This window comes from Tubulanus polymorphus, chromosome 1 (genome assembly GCF_964204645.1).
Source record: "Tubulanus polymorphus chromosome 1, tnTubPoly1.2, whole genome shotgun sequence".
Lineage (NCBI taxonomy): Eukaryota > Metazoa > Nemertea > Palaeonemertea > Tubulaniformes > Tubulanidae > Tubulanus > Tubulanus polymorphus.
Window position 1 is genome coordinate 4,630,816 of NC_134025.1, and position 22,544 is coordinate 4,653,359.

At 36.3% G+C, this 22,544-nt stretch overlaps 5 protein-coding genes across 6 annotated transcripts; 2 read left to right on the forward strand and 3 right to left on the reverse strand.

Moving 5' to 3' along the window:
* The first annotated feature begins 70 nt into the window (after nt 1–70).
* LOC141914769 (protein MMS22-like) lies at nt 71–4,615 on the forward strand. The gene is made up of 19 exons (XM_074806060.1): nt 71–121; nt 229–321; nt 400–514; nt 598–761; nt 1,142–1,278; nt 1,377–1,470; nt 1,809–1,858; nt 1,934–2,054; nt 2,151–2,234; nt 2,313–2,574; nt 2,670–2,837; nt 2,996–3,118; nt 3,209–3,301; nt 3,380–3,421; nt 3,507–3,593; nt 3,718–3,773; nt 3,864–3,986; nt 4,126–4,311; nt 4,407–4,615. Exons 1-19 carry the CDS (start codon nt 87–89, stop codon nt 4,477–4,479), a joined length of 2,106 nt encoding a protein of 701 aa, XP_074662161.1. The 5' UTR covers nt 71–86; the 3' UTR covers nt 4,480–4,615.
* Nucleotides 4,616–5,941: 1,326 nt separating this feature from the next.
* On the reverse strand, nt 5,942–7,334 carry LOC141913767 (phosphonoacetaldehyde hydrolase-like). The gene is made up of 2 exons (XM_074804977.1): nt 7,259–7,334; nt 5,942–7,011 (listed from the first exon to the last, which is right to left on the reverse strand). The coding sequence occupies exon 2, from the start codon at nt 6,988–6,990 to the stop codon at nt 6,145–6,147; it is 846 nt and encodes a 281-aa protein (XP_074661078.1). The 5' UTR covers nt 6,991–7,011; nt 7,259–7,334; the 3' UTR covers nt 5,942–6,144.
* A 196-nt stretch (nt 7,335–7,530) lies between these two features.
* Nucleotides 7,531–11,662, forward strand: LOC141903596 (GPI ethanolamine phosphate transferase 1-like). Its single transcript, XM_074791788.1, has 2 exons — nt 7,531–7,640; nt 7,878–11,662. The coding sequence occupies exon 2, from the start codon at nt 7,969–7,971 to the stop codon at nt 10,783–10,785; it is 2,817 nt and encodes a 938-aa protein (XP_074647889.1). The 5' UTR covers nt 7,531–7,640; nt 7,878–7,968; the 3' UTR covers nt 10,786–11,662.
* Nucleotides 11,663–12,198: 536 nt separating this feature from the next.
* On the reverse strand, nt 12,199–14,628 carry LOC141913874 (glycine receptor subunit alpha-2-like). Of its 2 annotated transcripts, none has more exons than XM_074805043.1 (9): nt 14,477–14,628; nt 14,184–14,264; nt 13,936–13,994; nt 13,760–13,827; nt 13,405–13,631; nt 13,250–13,332; nt 13,017–13,151; nt 12,584–12,942; nt 12,199–12,499 (listed from the first exon to the last, which is right to left on the reverse strand). In XM_074805043.1, exons 2-9 carry the CDS (start codon nt 14,249–14,251, stop codon nt 12,368–12,370), a joined length of 1,131 nt encoding a protein of 376 aa, XP_074661144.1. In that variant the 5' UTR covers nt 14,252–14,264; nt 14,477–14,628; the 3' UTR covers nt 12,199–12,367. The 2 variants fall into 2 exon arrangements, with proteins under 2 accessions (XP_074661144.1, XP_074661152.1); XM_074805051.1 differs by having other exon boundaries at nt 14,201–14,264; nt 14,477–14,614.
* Nucleotides 14,629–14,932: 304 nt separating this feature from the next.
* Nucleotides 14,933–19,638, reverse strand: LOC141914906 (uncharacterized). Its single transcript, XM_074806246.1, has 13 exons — nt 19,595–19,638; nt 19,054–19,093; nt 18,387–18,502; nt 17,748–17,888; nt 17,533–17,674; nt 16,817–17,145; nt 16,583–16,721; nt 16,455–16,484; nt 16,153–16,357; nt 15,828–15,967; nt 15,542–15,709; nt 15,305–15,459; nt 14,933–15,180 (listed from the first exon to the last, which is right to left on the reverse strand). Exons 1-13 carry the CDS (start codon nt 19,613–19,615, stop codon nt 15,019–15,021), a joined length of 1,788 nt encoding a protein of 595 aa, XP_074662347.1. The 5' UTR covers nt 19,616–19,638; the 3' UTR covers nt 14,933–15,018.
* Between the last annotated feature and the right edge of the window lie 2,906 nt (nt 19,639–22,544).

A 22,544-nucleotide genomic window follows, 5' to 3' on the forward strand; every position in this document is an offset into this window, starting at 1 on the left:
AAACAGTCTTCAATTTGTATGTTGAATAACAATAGAGATGTAATTGTTGATGCTGTTTTAGGAAAAGCTCATCTCAATGGGTGCAGATGTGGAAAGATAAGTTGAATAAACGCGTAATTGGGTATGTGTGGTTGATATTTTTTAACCGTTGGTTCATGGCACGAGACATCAATTCTAGCTTGGAAAGTCACAATGACACTTGACATGATACTTTTGTTTGTATTTTAGAAAAGATCAAATTGAAAATGAATCATTATTCAACCAATTTCTGATCATGTTGGGCAAAATGCTGCCCTTAGCTGAAAAATCTATAAAAGGACGGTAAGCTGTTCTTAATAGTCAACATAAGGTATGTCATTTTATGCCATTCACCTTGATAGGGAATTAATTCATTTTCAGTATCTTCTCCAAGTTTCATGAACGGAAGATGAAATCATTGACAGAGGTGGGATTCGTGAATTTCACTAGTTTGTTTATGGTGATGACGCTCACGGGTGGAACTCAAACTGATACGGTTTGTTTGTACTTTCATTCGAGATCTATATTTCATCTCTGGAATCTTCGTTCTGTTTTCCCTAACTTCATTTGTATCTTTAGGTGAACAAATTGTCCGATTTGTATTCGATGCTGTCATTCACCCCAAAATTTCTGAACACAGTGATAAAAGGCATGCTCGGCATTCTGCTGATTATTCATACGTCAAAAATTGATAACATCGAATTCACCAAAGAAATTGGTCAAACGTTCGGTAAAGTTTGCACGTAAGTCTGAAATAGTTTCTACCATCCATTATGACTTATACAATGTATGATAATTGATTTCATTAAGCTGACAAATAATAAGATAAAAACCCACTATCTACAGATTAAAATAATTTAAAAACAAGAATTTATTTATTCAATCTAAAATATTTAGAATACACGACGTTTCGATCTCACCCTAGAGATGATCATCAGGTGTGACACCTGTATCGTGTATTCTATTCTGAAACGTCGTGTATTCTATATATTTTAGATTGAATAAATAAATTCTTGTTTTTAAATTCTTTCAATCTGTAGATAGTGGGTTTTTATCTTATTATCCGTTCACCACGTTTGACAGTGGTTTTCGTTCTAAGCTGACAAATGTTTATGCATTTCAGTTGGTTTCTTGAGAGTAATAATAGGAATGAGCCCGGCGTGCACCATCAGTTGTGGACTGTAATGTGTACATATATGGATGGAGTACAGGAGATACTAGACCTCGGACCAATTTCAGCTGGGGTTGCGCCACTTATTCGTAAGTACCCATAAAACAAAAATCCTTCATCATTCAATACAAATATTGAGTACCACTTCTTATTCTGATGTGATTTTTGATCTCTGATTTACTTCCAGCTGGTCATATGGCTGATGCTCTTGAAGGTTCTTCTGGCAACAATGAGATGATCAGAATTTTGCAGTTTGTGCAAACTGTGATGCACAAAGTTAGGTGCGTTGTGCAAATCTCTGCGTTCTATGAAATGCTTAACCATAGCTGCGGTGAACACTGAGACGATTTGGCCCGGGCCAAATTGGCACAGATCAGGCCACGCAAATCACTCACTCAATACTAAACAAAGTGAAGATAGGAACTAGTTGGATTTCACATGCAATAATTTGACCCATGCTAAGATTTGGCTCTGGCTTGGTCCGACATTGATGTTCGGGCCAGACAGGCATGGGTCTGTTTGGCACCTGTGTGAACAGTTTTGCTCCAGGCCTAATTTGGCGCAGGTCAAAAATACTTGTTTCATCGCAGCTTATGTTGTATTTGTTTTGGTTATTCAGAAACAGAGAAGAAGCAATCAATCAGTTAGTTAGTTTAGATAGTTACACAGGTTAGTAGCATTGATGCAGAATGCTTGAATGATGTATTTGAATTATTTTTTGAAGGAAGTTTATACACTTTTCAGAAATTGCTCGAATTCTATGGACCAGTGTGTTTCCATTCGTGAAAACTCATTCGACAACATTGACACCGCCTGAGATTTTGGCTGATGTTGCCACTAGTTTTACGCTATTAGCTCAAGATAGGTAAAAATACTGGACATACTGATGTTACCTGTATTTTTGCTCAAATGATGGATGAAAACTAAAACTTTTTCTATTTGTGTCTGGTTTTTTTTAAAGCCCACCTCCCGCATCAAGTGGTATAAAAGAAAATGTTTCAAGTCTCTTCAATTATTTCTCAATTAATGAGAATGTTAATGGACTGTAAGTATAAGTGTTCACAGATTGAGCCTTGAATAATGTCTGTAATGATGGCTTTATCTTTTCATCTATGTTTTTCAGATTCAGTTGTCGGTATATGTGTCACTTGATTCCACATGGTTTACTGTTCCCTCAGAATGATACACTATTGCAAGCATGGATACGATGTTGTCTTCTAATACCCGATGACTCCAGTGAACAGTTCACTGAGTTGACCAGGTTGATCTTCACTAGTGGGGCTATGAAAGACTTTGTGACATCGCAAGTTGATCCATCACCGAAAGTTTGTTTCCTTCATTTCCTGAAGTCCATACAGGAAGGTTATGAAAATGCTGTCAAAGAGGTAATAAACTTGTAGATTGTAGCTTGAATGCCAGTTGCCACGCGAATTTAGCCTACCGATATTAGGTAGTGTACTTTTATTTTCTCTGATTTTAGGGTTTATTGCATAAAACAAACTACAGGGAAAAAGTGTTTAACTTGTTCAGTAATATGAACAAGTATGTGATACCACCATTGCGAACACCTTCTGGTTCACATATCTGTCACGTTTACACGATGTGTGGACACATTATCTCACGCTGTGGATCTGCCTTATATCTACAGGTATGATTTACTGTAGTCAAGTTCATCTACTTAAAATTGTTGTCATTTATTCATCATTTAGCCTTTTAGTAAATTCATTATTTTCGTATGGTACAAAATAACCAAATACATGTATTTATATACTTTGTCTATTTAATAAGTTTAATTTATGTGTTTAGTCGAGAGCTGATTCGCCTTTACCTCCCCTTATCAAGAGCTTGATCTTACCACGTGTGATCTATGATGGTAACAAAGTTCTCCATTCTGCACTACTTGCTGCTATGAAAGACACTATCCACATGGTAGGTGCAAGTATGCTCACATCATCTAAACTATTTCAGCTACCGGGTTTTTCATTGCTTCATTGTGTTTATTTTGTTGACATCTTTCAGTATGTTACTGGTTTGGCTAGTATAAAGATGGACCCTTATATTGAGAGGTGTATCCGTGACATATTCAAACATTATATGAAAAGATTTCCATTGGTAAGTTCAAAAATGTGAAAATACCGTTCAGTGAAAGTCGTGTTTTAAACTTTTACATTGAACTTGTAATTTTTGCAGAGATCATCATCGGGTGGAGGTGGTAGTTTACATCCCCTTGTGGTAAGTACGTAGTCGTTGATATTCTTTTGGTGTGAGTCGGTTTGCATCAATTTCGTAGCTAGATTTTCATTGCTTGTTATTTCAGAATTGCTTACGTTTGATGCCAGCTTCCGTTAGAAAACTCATCTATGAAACAGTATTATCAAACTTTACTCAACCAGATAGCTCTACAGTAAGTACCAGCTCATAATGCAGGCCGAATGTACAATAGCTTTTCTTCTTAACTTGACCAGTTAGTTAGTATGTCACAAACTTTTACTGGACTATCAATGATGTGTAGAATTCTTTTTAATTAGGCATGGATGTTTCTGAGTGAAGCATTTGTCACAAACCCTCCACAAGTTACATCAGAGTGAGTCATAACAATACTCTTCTAGTTTACTGATTCTTAACAGGAGAAGCCTTGAATTCTACCATGAAATGAAATATATCAATTTTTCAGGGATTGCAAATATGTTATGAACACTCTGTTGTACAATTATATCGTGATCAAACAGCAACAGATTGAAGAAATCATGCAAAAATTACTGAGAGTCCTTCACAAAAATGGAACTGATTTAGATAAGTAAGCATACTTTTGCCCAGGCATCTATTGTGTGATATTGTGAAGTTTTATTCATTCTTAGAGTTTCATTTAAGTACATGCGAAATAAACGTATTATTATTATTGCCTTATGTTTGATTTTGTCATTAAAAATTTTCAGAAATCAAACTGCTGATGTCATGAAAGAATTCATTGTGCAGCACTTCAAAGCATATTCAATCAGATTATTGAAAGTACTAGACTTATTATCAAATTGGTGTCCGTCGGTTTTGTGTTTGCTCATACAAACTCTTACTGAAGTAATCCTCTACACTGAAACTAATCGTGGAATTGATACTCAATTAAGGTATTGATCAATGAGGAGATTAATTTGAGAGTGAATCTATTAGTTTTGAATTCTAATCTAATCACAATGTTGTTGTTGTTGTTGTCTCTTCGTAGAGAGAAGTATTACTGCATTTTGCGAAAGCTAGGAAATGAAGGCCAAGTGGAGATTTCTAGATTGACGTCTTAGTTGATCGAGCCATGGATGTTTAAACTCTAGGTTATACGACCAAATATGTTTGAAACAAAGAACTGATTGCCTGAAGAGATATTATGATGTGCAAATCCGTCTGTGATGCATTTTTAGATAAAAGAGATACGTACCTGTACATAGTAAATAAATTTCCTTAAAAGTTCATTAAATGTATTTTAATTTGTTACTCTTCATCATGATTTGTCAAACCATGACAACTATCTTCATGGACACAATGACCCTGTACACAGGATTTAATTCTAGATTTATTAACAGAAATTGTAAATCCTACAAAATAAATTAGAATCTTTGCTATCAAAGATTGGCTTTCAAGATTATCCACAATGGATGCCGTGACAAATATTTTTCAGATAGCACTGATAGATCACATTTTTGTGAAAATATATCTCAAAGAGGGGCCTTAAATTTTTTCCATAAGTAGCACTTAGTAGTAGACTTGCTAAAAACCATGTAATTTGACTTTTGTCAGTTTCTTTGTGCATGAATTGCTGTTAAGATATCTCGGCCTTGACAAAGTGATTATTGTGAAAACTGATCAGCTTATATTAACTAATTACTTAAGAGATTAATTAGTAAATAGTGATTAGATTAAGCCTTTATAACTATAGTCAGTTTCATGACCAATCATCTCAAGTAGTCAAAGATGACGAGTCTTTGAGATGGCAGACGGCTAATTGTGCATAATTTGATGCAGTCAACTGCTAATTGTCTCAATTTATCATCATGTTCTACATATATAAAGGACAACGTTCAGGGAAAATGTCATTACTCATCTGCCATCTATCAAACTAACAGATCAGCAGCTAGAATTTAGTCATTATGGACCGTTCTTTATTGGAATGTTCAATCATCAGTGGATTAGATGAATCTCTGTTACTGACACCGATAACTCCTCTAGATGGTAGTGAACTTAGCGATATCAGCAGCTGCTGGGAAGATGAAGAAAGTGTATGTTATGAAATAGACGAACCACAACTAGATGTAACAGATGAAGAATATCCTAATATGAACGCCTCGAGATTTAAGAAATATTTGCGCAGATTCGACACCTGGGAGCAACAAATAACGGCATCACCGGAATTGAGGAAAACTAAATCGTGCATTGAGAAGTAATTGTGACTAACTTCCAACGATCCAAGGTGAAGTGGATTACTTTAGACTTTGAACTTCTGTGCTACTGGAATTTGAACCGGCTATGGTATTTCAAGTTTCTATACAATATGGTGCTACGTGTATATAGCTCGTATTTGTAAATACTTATCTATATTGATCTAATATAAAATATTCTATCTACCAACATTTTTGTTTGTATCTTTTTTGCTTTTGAGATTTTTTGATCAGTTTTTCTTGAGTCGTGGTTGGATTTCAAGTATCTATCAGACAGAACAAGAGGACAGTTTTTAGCTTCGATCAGAACCAAAACAAATTACCTACGATTATATCTGATGGCTTTTTATTCGAGAAAACACAATTACGAGTATTTAAGACAATAGTCCACTTAGAACACATGTTGAAACAGAAATAAATTCACTCGTCATGGAAATCGTAACAGGAATTACACAAACACATGATATGCACAAACCCAAGAGAAGGTTAGAAAAATATTTGTAATTTCATAGTACAATTAACCCGTGATTAACATCAAGGTTTTTCACCTTTCGAAAGACGGTGATTGATCTCATTAACAATATCAGGCAGTTGTACAATACTGTCTATTACATAATGAGCACCACTGTTGATTAAAATCTCTTGTGCAACTGTATTGCGTTGTTTCATATCATCTTCGCTGACTTCGTTTTCTTCCTCAAAAGAATTGATATTCATGTAGTTGCTGTATCTTGAAACAGCAACTGCCCAGCATCCGGCTTCAAGAGCTTCATGGATTGTATAAGAAGTAGCGCCAACTTTAACAACTGATTGAATAGGACTAATATCCAAAAGGCCCATACTTTTGTAAATCATATGAGGTTTTGGATGGATTCCATTGTTCACTTCATCACTGGCAACTGTAGTATTAGGATGGTAGCCTTGTTTAACGGCAGCATTTAGTAAAATATCGACCATCGAACGCGATAGACAAGTAGTGCTTCCGATCTTACAATTCAAGTCCGTCTTTAAAGAATCTATTGCTTTCGATGTACCGGGTATCAATTCACCGTATTCGTGTAGACTTTTCATAAACATAGGCACAAAGTCTGAATACATACTGTTAACATCAGCTTCATTAGGTAATTGACCATGTAAATCCTTCCATCTCTTCGACACGGATGGAATTTTCAATATTTCCAAAATCTGCAAATCCATTCTTAGTCCTATTGATTTACGTACATGTTCAACACCGATCGGAACCTTGTATTTTTTGAAAAACTGGTCGAAAACTCGCGTTGTGGCAAGGGAATATTTATTTGCAGAAGTTCCGCACCAGTCGAGAATGCAGGCTTTCACCGGTCCGGTATAAATCCGGTTGTAGCGATATAGAGATGTCATCTTGTGTGAACTGTGGTGAAACTATAGAGAAGTAGAAATATTAAAACTGACTGCAAAAAAAGTACTAATATATATATTACAAATAAGGGTAAAGGAACGAAGATTTAGAAGAGAAGAGATAGAATAGAAATTGTTGTTGTTGTCAAATTAGAGCAATTTAGGATACTTTATTGATACAAAGCACAAGAACCAACATTAGGCCTACTTAGAGGCCCGAGGACCATCCTTATACATTAAAACATCCAGTTTCACCTTCATTAATACTTACTCGATATATGTGCAATAGAAAGTACGTCTAAACGTTCCTGTCCAGTGAACTGACGCCAACGTAGACACTTTTATATTTCCGCATGTTTCGTCGAAGAGTCATGTGACCACATGTTACATGCTACTCCAAACAGTTTCACTTCCATTTAAAGCATAGTTTACCAACCAATAATTGAAATCTAATCCCTTTATTGAAATTCTAATTGATATGTGTTCATAATTTGATCAATAAATTAATTCTTTATTCTACAAAATACGGAAATCACATGTCATTTGCCGGTACATGTACATGTAACATATACTTCCGCATGTCGCCTCGGTTTACACATTCTCCGCAAGAAATATAATGGTTTTCTATCTTAAAGTTGACAATCGAATTATAGGTAATTACCAATTAAATTTTCAATATGTTTCAACGTATAAGATTGTCAGTTTCGAGTGTAGACGGCTTGCAATAATCCCGCTTTAAGGACAAAAGTCTTGAAAATAGCTCTCAATCAAATTCAATTTGTTTTTATTGTATATCTCTGGACTGTGGGATTTACTGGATGATAAAACTTTGATGTTATCGACCGAACTTCCAATCGTTCAAATATTATTTCTTTTCTAATCTTTTTCAGCATTTACGATATTCAACGTGGAAATTCAAAAAGAAAGAGGTCACTATCCGGAAAATCATCGATCAGAATATTCTGTTCATAGAAATTAAGAATGTCAACGATACTGCTTGTGATCGTTGGGCTTCTCGTCCATTTAGTATTTTTCTACTCGATATTTGATATATATTTCACATCTCCGTTAGTACACGGGATGACGCCACAAGTCAATACGTTACCGAGCCCCGCGAAACGTCTCGTACTGTTCGTCGCTGATGGATTACGTGCGGATAAATTCTACGAACTCGATGAATCTGGAAACACGAGAACGCCGTTTCTTCGAAATATAGTCGAACACGACGGAGCGTGGGGAGTATCGCATACACGCGTACCTACAGAATCCAGACCGGGACATGTAGCTCTGATCGCTGGATTTTATGAGGACGTCAGCGCTGTCGCTAAAGGCTGGAAAGAAAATCCGGTTGAATTCGATTCGGTTTTCAATGAAAGTCGATACACCTGGTCGTGGGGAAGTCCGGATATCTTACCGATGTTCTCTAAAGGTGCGACCGGTGATCATGTCTTCGCGTACACGTACCCAGCAGGAAATGAAGATTTTGCTGCGGCTGATTCTTCCAAATTAGACACTTGGGTGTTCGACAAAGTGAAAGATTTCTTCCAAAGCGCGCGCTTGAATTCCACGCTTACAAAAATGTTACAGCAAGATAAACTCATATTTTTCTTACACTTGCTCGGTATTGATGTAAATGGCCACGCTCATAGACCATATTCTAAAGAGTATCTAAAGAATATCGAGACTGTTGATAATGGTGTTGAAGAAATTGTGGCTAATTTAGAAGACTTCTTTGGACATGATGGTAAAACTGCTTACGTGGTAACTGCCGATCATGGTATGAGTGATTGGGGATCGCACGGTGCAGGAAGCTTGAGTGAAACACTAACACCTCTGGTTGCTTGGGGTGCCGGGGTTCGCAAAGCGAGGCGTTCTGAACAAAATTTCGCGGATGATTTCGCTAAAGATTGGAGACTCGAAGGAATTGAGCGCGTCGACGTCAATCAGGCGGATATCGCGCCTCTCATGGCCAGTTTGATCGGAATTTCATACCCAGTGAATAATGTCGGAACTTTACCGGTTGAATATTTACGAACAGACAATCGTTTTAAGGCTCACAGCTTGTGGGCTAACGCCCGCCAAATGATCCAACAGTTCGAGGTGAAAAAGCTCGAAAAACGAAACAGCACATTGTCGATGTTGTTCAAGCCTTTTCATAAACTTTCGAACTCGAAGAAGATAAAACTGATGGCGTCGTTGGAAGATCTCGTGAAAGCTGAAAGGTACAGCGACGCCATTCCATTAGCGAAAGAGGTGATTGAATTGGCTTTAGAAGGATTGACGTATTATCACAATTACGATCGGTTCTTTCTGGGCACGAGTGTCGCCCTCGGTTACGTCGGCTGGATGGGATTTATCATTACTACAATCATTAATGAACATACCGGAATACAAAAATTCAATAACAAAGTTCGAAATGGATCGCAATTGTTGAAACTGTGCGTGCACCTAATGTCGATATTTACGGCTTGTTTTATCATTGCTCTTCTCTACGTTCAATCACTACCGGTCCCCTATTATATCTACTGTCTGTTACCGGTGATTCTTTGTGACCTGGTTTTATGTCGAATACAAGGATTTAAAGCCTTTATTCAGTACGCCGCGCGATATCGACAAAACCTACGCGTTTGGGTGCTCATAATCATCGGATTGTTCGGACTTGAATTACTGTTGCTTAGTTTCTTTTATCGAGAAATTCTATCGCTGATACTTTTCGGTATGGGAATCTGGCCGCTTCTGACTCCCGTTACGAAACTGGACAAGCTAGCCAGAGCTGGATGGGTGATGAGTTGTCTTTGCGTTGGGTGCTTTCCGTTGATGCCTGTTGTCGGCAGAGATCATAATTATAACTATGTATGTGCTGCTTGTATCATAGCTGTTGCCGCTTCCTTATACTGCCTGCAAAGACCCGAATGTGGAATCGCTGCCACAAAGAAAAAAATACAGGATTCGCCTGTAATGTATCTGACTATTGTCCAGATAGTCATAATGATAGCTTCTATGATGATAGTGCTGTACACTTCTCAACAAATCAAAAACAAAGAAAGTGTACTCTTTATTAGTCAATTGATAAGCTGGTCAATTTTAGGTTTATCAACAGTACTGCCATTACTAAGTAATTTACAAATAGTGACTAGATTATTTAACATAGCTTTAGCTTTAGTACCGCCGTATTTACTATTGAGCACTGCTCACGAGGCGTTGTTCATTGTTTGTCTGTGTTTTCTGATGTATTTTTGGATGCGTATTGAAAATGCGATGTATGGCAGTAAAAGCTTGCAGGTTTATCAATATAGTTTCGTTGAAAATGATAGCATAATACAATCATCGCACCGTCCATTGGTCGCCACAGATCTGAGAAGAGCGTATTTCTTTTTGTTCTTCATTATGATGGCATTCTTTGGTACTGGAAATATCGCTAGCATAAACAGCTTTGACCCATCATCTGTTTATTGCTTTGTGACTGTGTTTAGTCCATTTACTATGGGCGGTCTCATGTTAGTTAAAATTATCATTCCATTTTTGCTTGTCACTTGTACATTTCAAGCCATTCATGTTACAATGAAAGTTCCACTAAAAAGTCTTTTTCTCGTTGTGCTATTAATGTCCGATTTTATGGCCTTGCACTTTTTCTTCCTGGTAAAGGACCACGGAAGTTGGCTTGAAATTGGCACTACCATCAGCCATTATGTTATTGTAATGTCAACGATAATTTTTTTGATGCTGTTAGTCGGCTTGGCTAGGATTTTGACAACGTTTAGTTTACGTAAGATTCCTCTGCCAAAGAAACGTCACTGATTTATTAATGTAGACATTCAAGCTTCACAGGGGCAAAGGGCCTCTCCATTTTGATCAGTGATCTGAGTATATACCCAAAATAGATGAATGATTTACATATATTTTCAGAAATGCTATCATAGTGAGGTTTGTCTGTACGAACACGAGAAACCATCCATGAATACTTGTACATGTACAATGCTAATGGGCATGTATATATATATTGTATAAAAAAAGTAGCAATACAGAAAAAGCTAGGGTTAGAAGCGATAAAATATGTACGTGTATATAAATGATGTTGATCTACTGTGTAGGATACAATATTATGCAATGTAGAATCAGTATATCAAAACTAGATGTACGATATGCATTATTAGAACTCATTTGGGTTCATTATCTGTGATATTTGATGAAATATGGATAGAAGTTATCATGAATTGTTTGTCTCTGAAGTAATAGATTTGTATTCACAATATCATTAAGACGAAATCACATTGTAATGTGATGAGCATTTTTATGTGTAAGGGAATTATATTTTTAAAATGGTAAATGCGCACTACACTTTTAGGACAATAAATTACTACAGAAAAAAATAGTTTGGTTGGGATTGTAGAGGGTTTCTAACTACATGTATTACATTTTTGCACATTATTTGTAACCGTTCTTAAGAGTAGGTAATTTCTTATATCGGCTGTAAAATCAACATAATTACTGTTAATAATGTGGTACATTCTTCGTTAAGGTGTTAATTGGATACTTGCAGTACGTGGCCTGCTCTGAGAAATCTGGAGGCTGAAATGTTGTTCAATAAGCCAAAACAACGATCTTATAGTTATCATTCAAGGAATCATGGTTTTCGCCATCCAAATCTTAACATGAAATAAATGAAAGTCTTGTATGTAGCCTACTTTTAGTATTTCATATCATATCAATGACTTATGAGATAAAGATAAAATTTGATTTCGAAGAATCGACACTTGTTCATTGTTCAATATATCGAGGCAACGGAATTTTCTGATCGTAGCGAGGATTTTTTTCATCTTTCTTCATCTACATGTATTCCCCCAGAAAACTCAATATGGATGAGCCATTGTTAGAGGCCCACTGTCTATTGTACCCCTGGTTTCAGCGGGATGATTTTTCAGCGGGATGATTTTGCGAACTAATTCACTCCCAAATAAGAAAGGCAAAATGGCAGCTTTTAAGATCACACAGATATGCAAACATATAAGAGAAAATGTGTGATTAATTTCGCTACTTTATCATCGAAGTACGAGCTTATTCAAATCATCGTAATTAACTCAAAAGTGGAAGAGTATGTTGGATAATATATATATATATATATATATATATATATATATATATATATATATATATATATATATATATATATATATATATATATATATATACATACATGTATATATAAGTGGTATTCGTACTAACACTGATAAGCATTTTTATGGTAATATTTAAAGTAAGCACGACTGATTTGATGATAATTCAAAATAACGTGTGGAATTCACATGCATAATATACGTATTAACTTCATCAACATCGTTAGTTTCATGGAACGGTACATTTCGTGATTTGACCTTCGATCCTAAGCATAGATAGAAAAATATATGATAACGTAGAGCAGGAAACTAACTGGAAACAGAATTCTTGAAATGAAATCGATCTTCATTGCTACTTTGGACATTCCGTTCCCATTTTCCGATTCGTCTTTGTTAGTCTGAAATGAAATGATTTAACCATTACGTTCGCGTAAAAGATCAAAATATTACATGTTTCATAAACTATTGGCAATCAAACTCACTGGAGACAAGGGAATCATTTCCGTATTCGAATGCGCAGTTTTCGCACGTTTCGATAGGAACGTAACTATTGCAGTTTCCAGAAGAGCCATGAACACGTATAACATATTCAACAACATCCAGACATCAATCGCTTTTACATAGGAGACTCGGGGTAACATGGATCTGATACTGGACGTTTGGGTCGTCATCGTCAGTAATGTCATCAAGCCGAGGAATACTCGAGCCGTGACCGCATCATTCATCCAGAAACCAAACCACGACACAATAACAATTAGAATACTGGGAATGAAAACCTGCAGTATGTAATAACCCTGAATTCGCTGTAACTTAAAATCCACCTTGAGACACGGATAGGCCCCTATAAAGATAAAATACGAAATATGTAGGATGTACTTAAAAAACAACTTATATTTTTCTGTAAGGAAATCGAACCTGTAGCATAGTGGACAGAGCAGTCACTAAGTTGCGTATCCTGTATAATGAATTGTGGCAAGTGATCAACTGATGCATCCATCGCAAGCCCTGCGCCCATCCAGCCATACGTCATCGTATCCATAGTGTATCCATCTGTAAAGTGGTAAATTTATGTATCTCTAACCGATACGAATCTGTCGATGGAATATTGTAAAGAGTGGGAATGAATCCGCAGTTTCTTTCGAACTTACACGATTCTACCATGAGTGAGCAAACTTGTGTATCGAATGGGAACTTTTGGAGATGTAATGGACAGGAAAAAGTAGCTGTAATTCTATGAATGAAAAAGAATAAGATTACAATTTTCCTCAGGACGAACTCTCAGGCACTATTCTGGTCATAATACCTAGTAGCGAACCAGACATCGCCATTGCTGTATATCCTGAGAAGTCTATTTGGAACTGTAATATCGTGTGTTTTTCCAGCCTTTTCATTCCGGAAAAATGTGTCCGGCAGCCATAGTTTGTCAATATCACTTGCTTTTGGTCTGATCATTTTAACGAAGTTTTTCGGAGTGAATTTCAGTCTCGGGTCGTTCCAACTTTGTCGCAAATAGAAGTCTATAGAATAATCCTATATGAAAGACATAATCTTATGTAATTTGCTTTTATAATCTAATATCTAATTTCATTTCGCTTATGAACGATTCTGGACATAAGGCCGAAGCAAACAGAATGGATGCTTCAAAGCTAAATCTTTACCATTTTCTGTTCATTCAATGAATGGAAGTTGTTAACATACAGTCCAATTTCTACTTTGGTCGCGTTAACTAAAAATGATGATATTTGATAGTTTGTGAATAACAATATAATAGAAAACTATTAGGTAATTTGTTGAACAACACAAATAATTGTGTCAGCAATAATCCCAAACTTACGGCTCTTTGGTGGTTGTTGCCTGTCATAGTTTTTCATCAAATTATCGAATATTTGTTCGCTAATATCAATGATAAAAACAAACAGACTGTATTAATAATGATAGGTAATTTACCGAGTAGGTTTTGGTGGTAATGGGTGACTGTTAACAAATTACATATACAAAGTCAACTGTACAAGAAAAAGTAGCGGTAATATCATGTGAATATGTCGTTTTACAGTATAAAATGCTTAAAACTTAAAAATACACCTGGAAGATAGTGTTACCAAAAACAATAATCCCACCAAATAACGCATCATTCTTCTCGGAATCTTCATAATGGGGAACTTTCTGAAAGTAAAACACAGAATTTCCACGGAAGGAAAAGAAGAAAGAAAAGCCTATAAATGCAATGCACACAGAGCTTAAGATTATGGAAAATATGTACTGTACAAGTATCTACACTCAAATCAAATATATTTACAAAGTTCAAATCTTGTTTTTGCAAATAGTGACAAAAGATATTTGATAGAAATTCCATGATGCCTAGACAGAAGTCATACCTTTTAACTGAAAATGCTTGACATGGATGTTGCCTTGTTCAGTTGGCCTCCTGTGACTGTGATGACGACGAACTCTCGTCACAGAACTGGGTCGAATATTCAGCAATTGCCGTTAATCAGCCTCGAATACGAGCCACCAAAGTCGACGTCTGCACGATCCGATCGTTTCACCCATAACGGTTATCATTATTCTACGCATCCTCAGCTAATTTGCAAATAAATTGATCGTAAATCCCCAAACACGATCGCCGACATAGCATTTTAGTTTGATAAAAACGGCCGGAAAATCATGATTTGCCACTAAGTTATACCACGGACTCCTCGTTTTAGAGTCCGGTTATACGTGCCCTGTGCTGCAACTATGACACAAACAACGCTCGCACAATTGTAATTTTGTGGAGAAATAAAACCTTGAATGTAAAGGAAAAGATAAAGACATATCTGCTTATAGTTTTACATTTTTCTTTATCCCCGGTACGTACATACATCGCTAAGAATACGAACATTTTATCATTTTACATAATCTTTTAATGAATATGCTTCTAATTCGTCTTCATTTCATCGAAAATCCACTCAAGATGTGATTCGATTTTCGTATAGACACCGGGGTACTTAACATCGGCACAACTTTCTCCGAATGACACAATTCCAACTAATACCCAACTTGCACCGTCCCTGCAGATTAACCCGCCGCCTGAATCACCCTGTAAGCAAAAGACTTTTTCATGAGGCAATTTGAAAACGCTGGTTTTAATGCAATAAGCAAGGTTGCTTCGTAGATAAAAACAAGTTTTCTCGAATTAGTGGATGTCGAATGAATCACTGTACCTGACATGCGTCCCCAACTTTTTCTGCATTCTTTGAGTATCCACAAATCATGTTTGGCAATATTTCGATATTTTTTCCGTTAGTCCTATATCGTGCTTCACATTGCACGTGGTCCATTAAAGTCAGAGAAACGTGTTGAAGTAGATCTGGTCGTACTATAAAGTAGTGATACAGATTTTCTCATTGAATGTTTTACGTAATAACATTTTTGATAAAATGGATGAAATGTGCCCTTACGATATCTACTGCTGGACAAGTCTCCCCAACCAGCCACTCGGCATTCGCTTGAACTGTCAAAAACTGATTTCTCATTCGGTAAACATGCTACGTTGATAAACGGCGTCAAATAAACTGGCCTGACCAGTTTCACCAGTGCTATATCATTCATATAACCTTTACTCATATCTAGAAAATATCCACGTTGTCTCTTAAGAACAGAGCGAAGCCTCGTGAAAAATATCTTTCCAAACGTCCGTTTCTTTTCTTACTGACAAGGTTTTTCGTCGTTACAACGTTTTCTTACCGGCTAAAGGGTGGTTGATGATTTTGCTGATGTTCACTTCAATCTCTGTGCCCTCGTTCAGTTTTTGATTATGTTCGCCGACCCTTATACTCCATATATCAGGATTATTCATTGACCGTCCACCGCGAAACAATTTCTCTCTTAAATGTTTAATCTCAATGATAGGATAAGACAAGACTGAATGGAACAAGTGATGTTCCACGTATATGCAAATAATTGTTATTGCCAATTAATTGATTCAAACCGTTATTCTACTCTTTCACATTAACTTATCCGACGATATCTTTTGAAATCAGTTTTTTGCACGTTTGTAAAGTTTACTTACTGGAAGCAATGAGCTGCTGACAGGACCCACTGTGGTGCGATCAGAGTACCACCACACTCGTGTCTTGAGTTGAGGATCCTGAGTGACGCAATCCAAGGCCACTGACCATGGACGACCGGAGAACCATTGACAATTCGTTTCGCTACAGATATCGCTGATGAGTCGGAGTGATAAGAAATACCGCATTGGTCACCTCCTTGAATATCTAAAAACAATTTAAGCAATCGTTGAAAGACGATGTATTGGAGGAAAAAGATACGCCTTGTATACAAAAAGTAACTTTTATTGAATATTCCACTTACTCTTAACAGACTCAAATCCGGGCACCGTACCTGGAAATAAATGAAAAATGTCAGAATGTTCTCAAAATTACAATTGGAGGATGTTCTGACTTTGATGTAAGTTTTCGAAAATTAGACGCTTTGCTTACCGCAGCCAATTAAACCAAAGCGCACAGCAGCAGTATTGTAGGGATATCTAACTGGATAGAGTCGAACGCAAACGGCTCGGATGGGATACCGGAACGTGATATCCTTATCCGGCCGAAACCAGGTTGGCCCATTGAATATCTGTAAATCGAAAATGGTATCAATTATGATCTATATAAAAATCATATTCCTAAAGTTTGTTTGCAAATGATAGCAGTATACCACATGTTACTGGCCTTTGTTGTAGGAGAAGTCGGTGAAATTTTGATTTGATGGAAATTTTCACAATTCCTGCTGTATCCGATAGTGAATAGCTGAACACGCTTCCTGTTGGAATCTGAGTCTGACTGGATTTTGACTCCGGTCAAAATCAATTCGTACGGCAATTCTATCTGAACCCATGATCCCTCGGCCTTTCGTGGAATCCACGAATTTTTCGCACCGTATCGGGCATGCGCTGGACTGTGATCTGAATCGGTTCCTGCATCGGACCCAGTAAAAACTGAATCTGGGAAGAGTGTTTTATCAAACAGGTTTGGACCCGTTCTGTGACATATGTTCTTATCTAAAATCAAATTAAGGTCTAATGTATATAACGATAGTTGAAATAACAATAGCGTTGTCTATCCGCTTTCTGGGGCCCTGGCGATGATAGTTGACACAGAAAATATACTGATAATAGACCTTATAGTATAACCGACTGCCTGGAGATATCAAAATAGTTTTCATATCTAACAATATCATATACATAATGATAAAAAGACGGCAAATTCCTTTTTTGAATAAATAAGGATTGTTGGTACGTCATAAGTGATGACGTAATGTTATTCTGGCACTTGGTACTTATGCAATAAAAAAAAAAAATATTGGGTAATAGGACTTTAAGTAGTCATTTATCAGGTCATTATAATATCTTCGTTCTTCGTTTGGGTCATTCAATGAATGCTTTTACCCTCTCCACAACCAAGTAGGACGATGTTCGCTGCTGCAGGTTTATCTTGTTTCTCAACGATAATCTTCACACATCGAGCTTTAAAAACTTCTGGAAATAACGTAGTTGTCCAAGTGTCATGATCACGGTTTCCTCGAAATATCTGAAGTTAAGAATTAAACATTTGAGGAACTGTGCTCGCAATTTTAGTTAGTCGGCCAGATTCTAATAATAACCTGCTGGTCGCCATTACTGTCCAGTAAATCTGTAAACCAGGTACAACCTAAACTGTAAGAAACCTGAAACTTTTCGATAAATTGGGTCCCGGATCCTTTCATTCTTATTCCTGTCACTAATTGCCATTCGGAAAATTCAATCTGGAATACAGAAAAAAGTATATGAGTTATAAGCCCATGAGTAATTTGATTTTTCTCATGTATATCGATCTATCATATATTGTACATATTCATGTATTTTTGGTTTATTATGCATAATATATCTTACGAAAAACCAATCTAAATGGATTTCAATTTGTTCAATTACGCAATTTATGTCAACGCTGTCTGGTTAAAATCTACGTATATTAAGTAATTACCAAAACATAACGTGATTAAATTCAGTTATTTTCCCCACTGGAATACAAATAAGTTTCATGAACTCACATTGTGCATGTAAAACCGATTTCATCTTTTAATGGTAATTCTTTGATTAAAAGCAAAAACTCAAAGTTTTTATCATTTAAGATATACGGAAAATCATTATTATGTAATGTAATGCAATAATACAACTATGAAATATTGAAATTTAAGAATTTATAAAATTTTCCATCGATAAAGATAAAATCCTTAATTTTGCGAATATGAAGAAGTACATACCTGTATTTTACCGGTATTATCCGGATACAGCGCATCACGATAGACATCATCGTCATTGTAGTAGTATCCATTATCCTTCTTATCATCTAGTTCTTTGTGACAATGCGGTAAACTGCCTTTGAAAATTATAAGAAAGAAACGATGATGGCGGTTATTGTAGGTCATAATAATTTCTCGTAGTATTTTGGCCGCGTTTGTAGTGCCCTTTTCCTCAAAATCAGGGGCGGATCCAGGGGCCTCTGTCGAGGGTAGCACTATGGAATAGAGCATAATCCACGACAATGGAGGGGGCTGGAGGTCCCCCAGAAATTCTTTGAAGATTTGGTCCTTTTTATTGCAATTTTAAGCAATAAATATGTCTGTAAAATAATTCCTGATGCAACGTGCTTTCTATAAACGTTATTGCATTGAGATGTAGTTTCCAGTGAATATAGTACATAAGAAAGATGAAATCCTGAAGAATGGTGCGCCTTTTTGTTTAAAATTATCTGTGCTCTTTCTTTTTGGGATTGATAGGGACGATTAATGTTTTCTTTTGCTTTGGGGATGAAAGTTTCGGGATGGTAGCACGTATGAATCCGCACCTGAAACTGTACATTCCAATTACATAGCATAACACGTAATCTGTTAATCATAGGATAAGCGACATCGAATTAAACGAATTTACCTAATGCTGCGATAGGAAATGTTGAATGGATTAAAAATATCTGAAATAACAATGAAACAAATTAGTAGCCTACATTACGATAAAATTACGATAAAATCATGGCATTTCTGCATTTCTATAAGATCATCATCTATCCGTCGAAGGGTCATTTGTCAAAGCAGACAAAAATCTTAGATGTTGTAAATAGGACTGGGTTATTGCTGGCGTTCGTTCAAATCAATATTTAGATGGTCTGCATCGACATATCAACAGTCAGACAATACAAAGATTATAAGAAAATGTGATGGTCTCTGATGAAATGCCAAGAAAAAGTTTTCACGTTCAACTACAAAAAAAACAATGACTTGATATAATCTACAATTAGAAGAGTCTATTTTTGACCTAATATAAAAGGATAGGAATAAGATGGGAATCCAAAACCTATTATGATTGAAGAATGATTTAAAAAACGGCCGAGTTCCACAACTTATAGTTAGATTTTACTATTGATATGCAGCTCAAACTCTCGGAATGTTAACCTGTAAGGACAGTAAGTACTCACCAACAAGCTGAACGAATACATGATACTGAAGTATCTTTTTCCAATTGACGATCAACTGAATGGCGATACAAGATTTCACTCGTATTTATAGCGATTGGAAAACCCTTGTTAATTGGAAAACCCGCATTTTAACGCATCTATAGTTGAGATACTACGCTTTGCGTTACGATAATTACTGATGTTAATGACGGGGTCATGATTGTAAATCATTTATTCCCCAGAGACAGAGTATCATCGCTGATTTCTAGATTTTGATTCTAGTTAGCCTCTCACAGGCAATGCAGTAAATTCTCTGTTATCATTGCCATATATAAAAACGAATTAAGTAATCGGAGTCGACGACATTTTTAAGTGCAATGGTTGTCGGTCATTTCATTTGTTAATGGGGAACAGTTCATCCGTTTAGTTATGTGTAAAATCGTTATTTCTACTAACGTTAAGGCAGAAACTCAGGAAGTACCTGAAAAGAAAACTGAACGTTCGCTTTAAGGAATCTAATGAAAGAGGGCTTCCGAAAAGTATAACAATTTACTAGGTTCCGAGTTGCTCGCATTTCGTGTGCACGCGTAATTTACTCAACTGAAAATTTCTCTATATAAATCATGCCTATATGTAACGGTACCAACAGTTATTTTGGTTTGTGAAGTGGGCAGATATTAATCACATACGCCTTCCTACATAGGTCCTTAGATATTCGAGTTTCATTGTCGTATCATCAGATACGTGATTGATGCAACTCATATTATCACCTTATAGTTGATCTCTATTTGAGGTTATCAATTCTCGTACAGTGTTGATTAGAAAGTTTTCATTTGCCTTTATATAGTGTATTGTTCAATTGATTTTTGAACAATCTAACTTTATGATTATCAGTAGGCTTATATTTATTAACTAATGCAGCTGACTGGTTTGATGGGATGAAATAATTTCACATTTAGCACCGTAAACTAAACTGAAATGAAAATGGAAGTAAATGATCATACGAATTTCTGTGAAAATCTTCTGAGCTCTCTCGTACGCGTTAGGCGACAAGTGTCACAGACTCTCAAGTCGGTTGACAGGAAGTGCATCATCGGTTACTCGAAGAGAAGTAACACCTTGGAGGTTGACGTACAGAATGAAGTAACCCGTCGTCTCACGTGGAATCATATTGTGGCTCAGCATCTGAGCTCAGATGACGATTTTGAAGAAATGCCCGAGTTTTGAAAGAAGTTACCCTTTCAAAGAAGGAATGAAAACTGAATAGAATTATGGTAGGTTGTTTACTTCTATTTAATTCTTTTTGTTAATTGAAATTAACTGCGACTTAGAATGGCTGTTCAGTAGATTTGTTTTTGGAATTGAAAATCTAGAGCCATTGAACTTTTTTTTCGGAAAAGCGGCAAATGGTATTGATGAATCTATCAAAACACTTCAAAACAATATGTTAGAATTTGAAAATTAAAGAAAAATACCATTGGCATTAGAATCAGAAAGGCTTGTCATTATTGGCTCGTAAATTTGGTTTTGTGTTGAGTATTAAAACTACGAGGACGATTGGAATGTTATTGCAATCATTTCAATCCCGGTACTAAAAGTTAACACTTAATTACACAATGTTAGATACCATCATAATCGTTTGACGCACATCCTAATCATTAGCGCTTCTTTGACGTACGGTACTAAAACCCAATAATTGAATACGAATCATCATGTTTAAGAGACGTTAATGGATATTTCAATTTGCAGTCCCGTAATTCCAGTAGAAAATATAACCGATACAGTATTTTCAAAATAGCATTAATTTTTCTCGAATCAAAGTATAATTGGTGTATCTACGAATCGATAGAGCATTTCAATTTAGTGCCAAATATGAGCATGAAATAGATATTTCTTATCTTCACTCATTTTATTCGTGACGACGCTCATGTGAGATTACCACTCGGCTCAGATGCATCGATGAAAGGACAATTTATTACTTTATCGAAGTTAACAGTGTTAGCATAAATGAAGTGACGTTTCAGTTTATTCATTCAGACGATTGCAAGATTTAGAATCCGGTTTTAACTTTCTCTGTTAATTGAGTTTCGTTTGCGAAAACGCGGATTTAGTAGATTATGCATCAAGTGTCCCACGCATAATCGACTGTGGCATGTGAGTAGTGTAATGTGATGTTTGCTATTCGTGCGTCCCATACAGAGCTAGGTTTTTTCTCTATCGTCTGCAGCAGAAAATGAGAATTTTTAAACGATGGCAAGTCACACTCAAAGGATGGTTTATTTGCACTCGTCTAATGCATCTGTCAATCTGGCCCCTCATACTGGGGGTCGTGCGCTATTCTCGAAAGTTTGCGCCTCTCTACGTGTCCCGTACGTACGTCACCATAACACAGGTTACGAGTCATGATTGATATCAATCAATGTCAAATGAAAAGATTCCTCCACCCGCGCTATCTAATGACAATTGTCTTGGATATTGCCCTTAAGCAAATCTGTAACGAGATTTTCTTGTGTTATGGGTTAGAAAATCGACTGAAGCCGCAAAAAGCCCGAAGATGAAACAAAGTTGAACCCGCATTACCTTAAGATGAAGACCAACTGAATCCACCGAGCAGTTTGTTTGATCATTGTGCTGCTCACATGCCAGCGTCGTTTTGCAAATTATACTGCAAATATATGTATTCTTAGGATTATCTACTAATTCAATTCTCTTGATTTGATCACCCAGGGTACGGTACACCCACAAGTCATAGTTTTTATCCTCAACTATCGCTCTGAACATCAATACTGACACATACAGTCAATACCGCATATATATTAACCACAAGAGGGATGTAAAATTTTAATGTTCGAAGATAGAGACAATATTCCCTCAATAAAATCCTTGTATCATGGGTTTCGCACACATCCTACATTCTTCTTAAGATACTTTTAAATCCCAACGCGTTTCGGGGATTTTTTTTAAGCTCGCT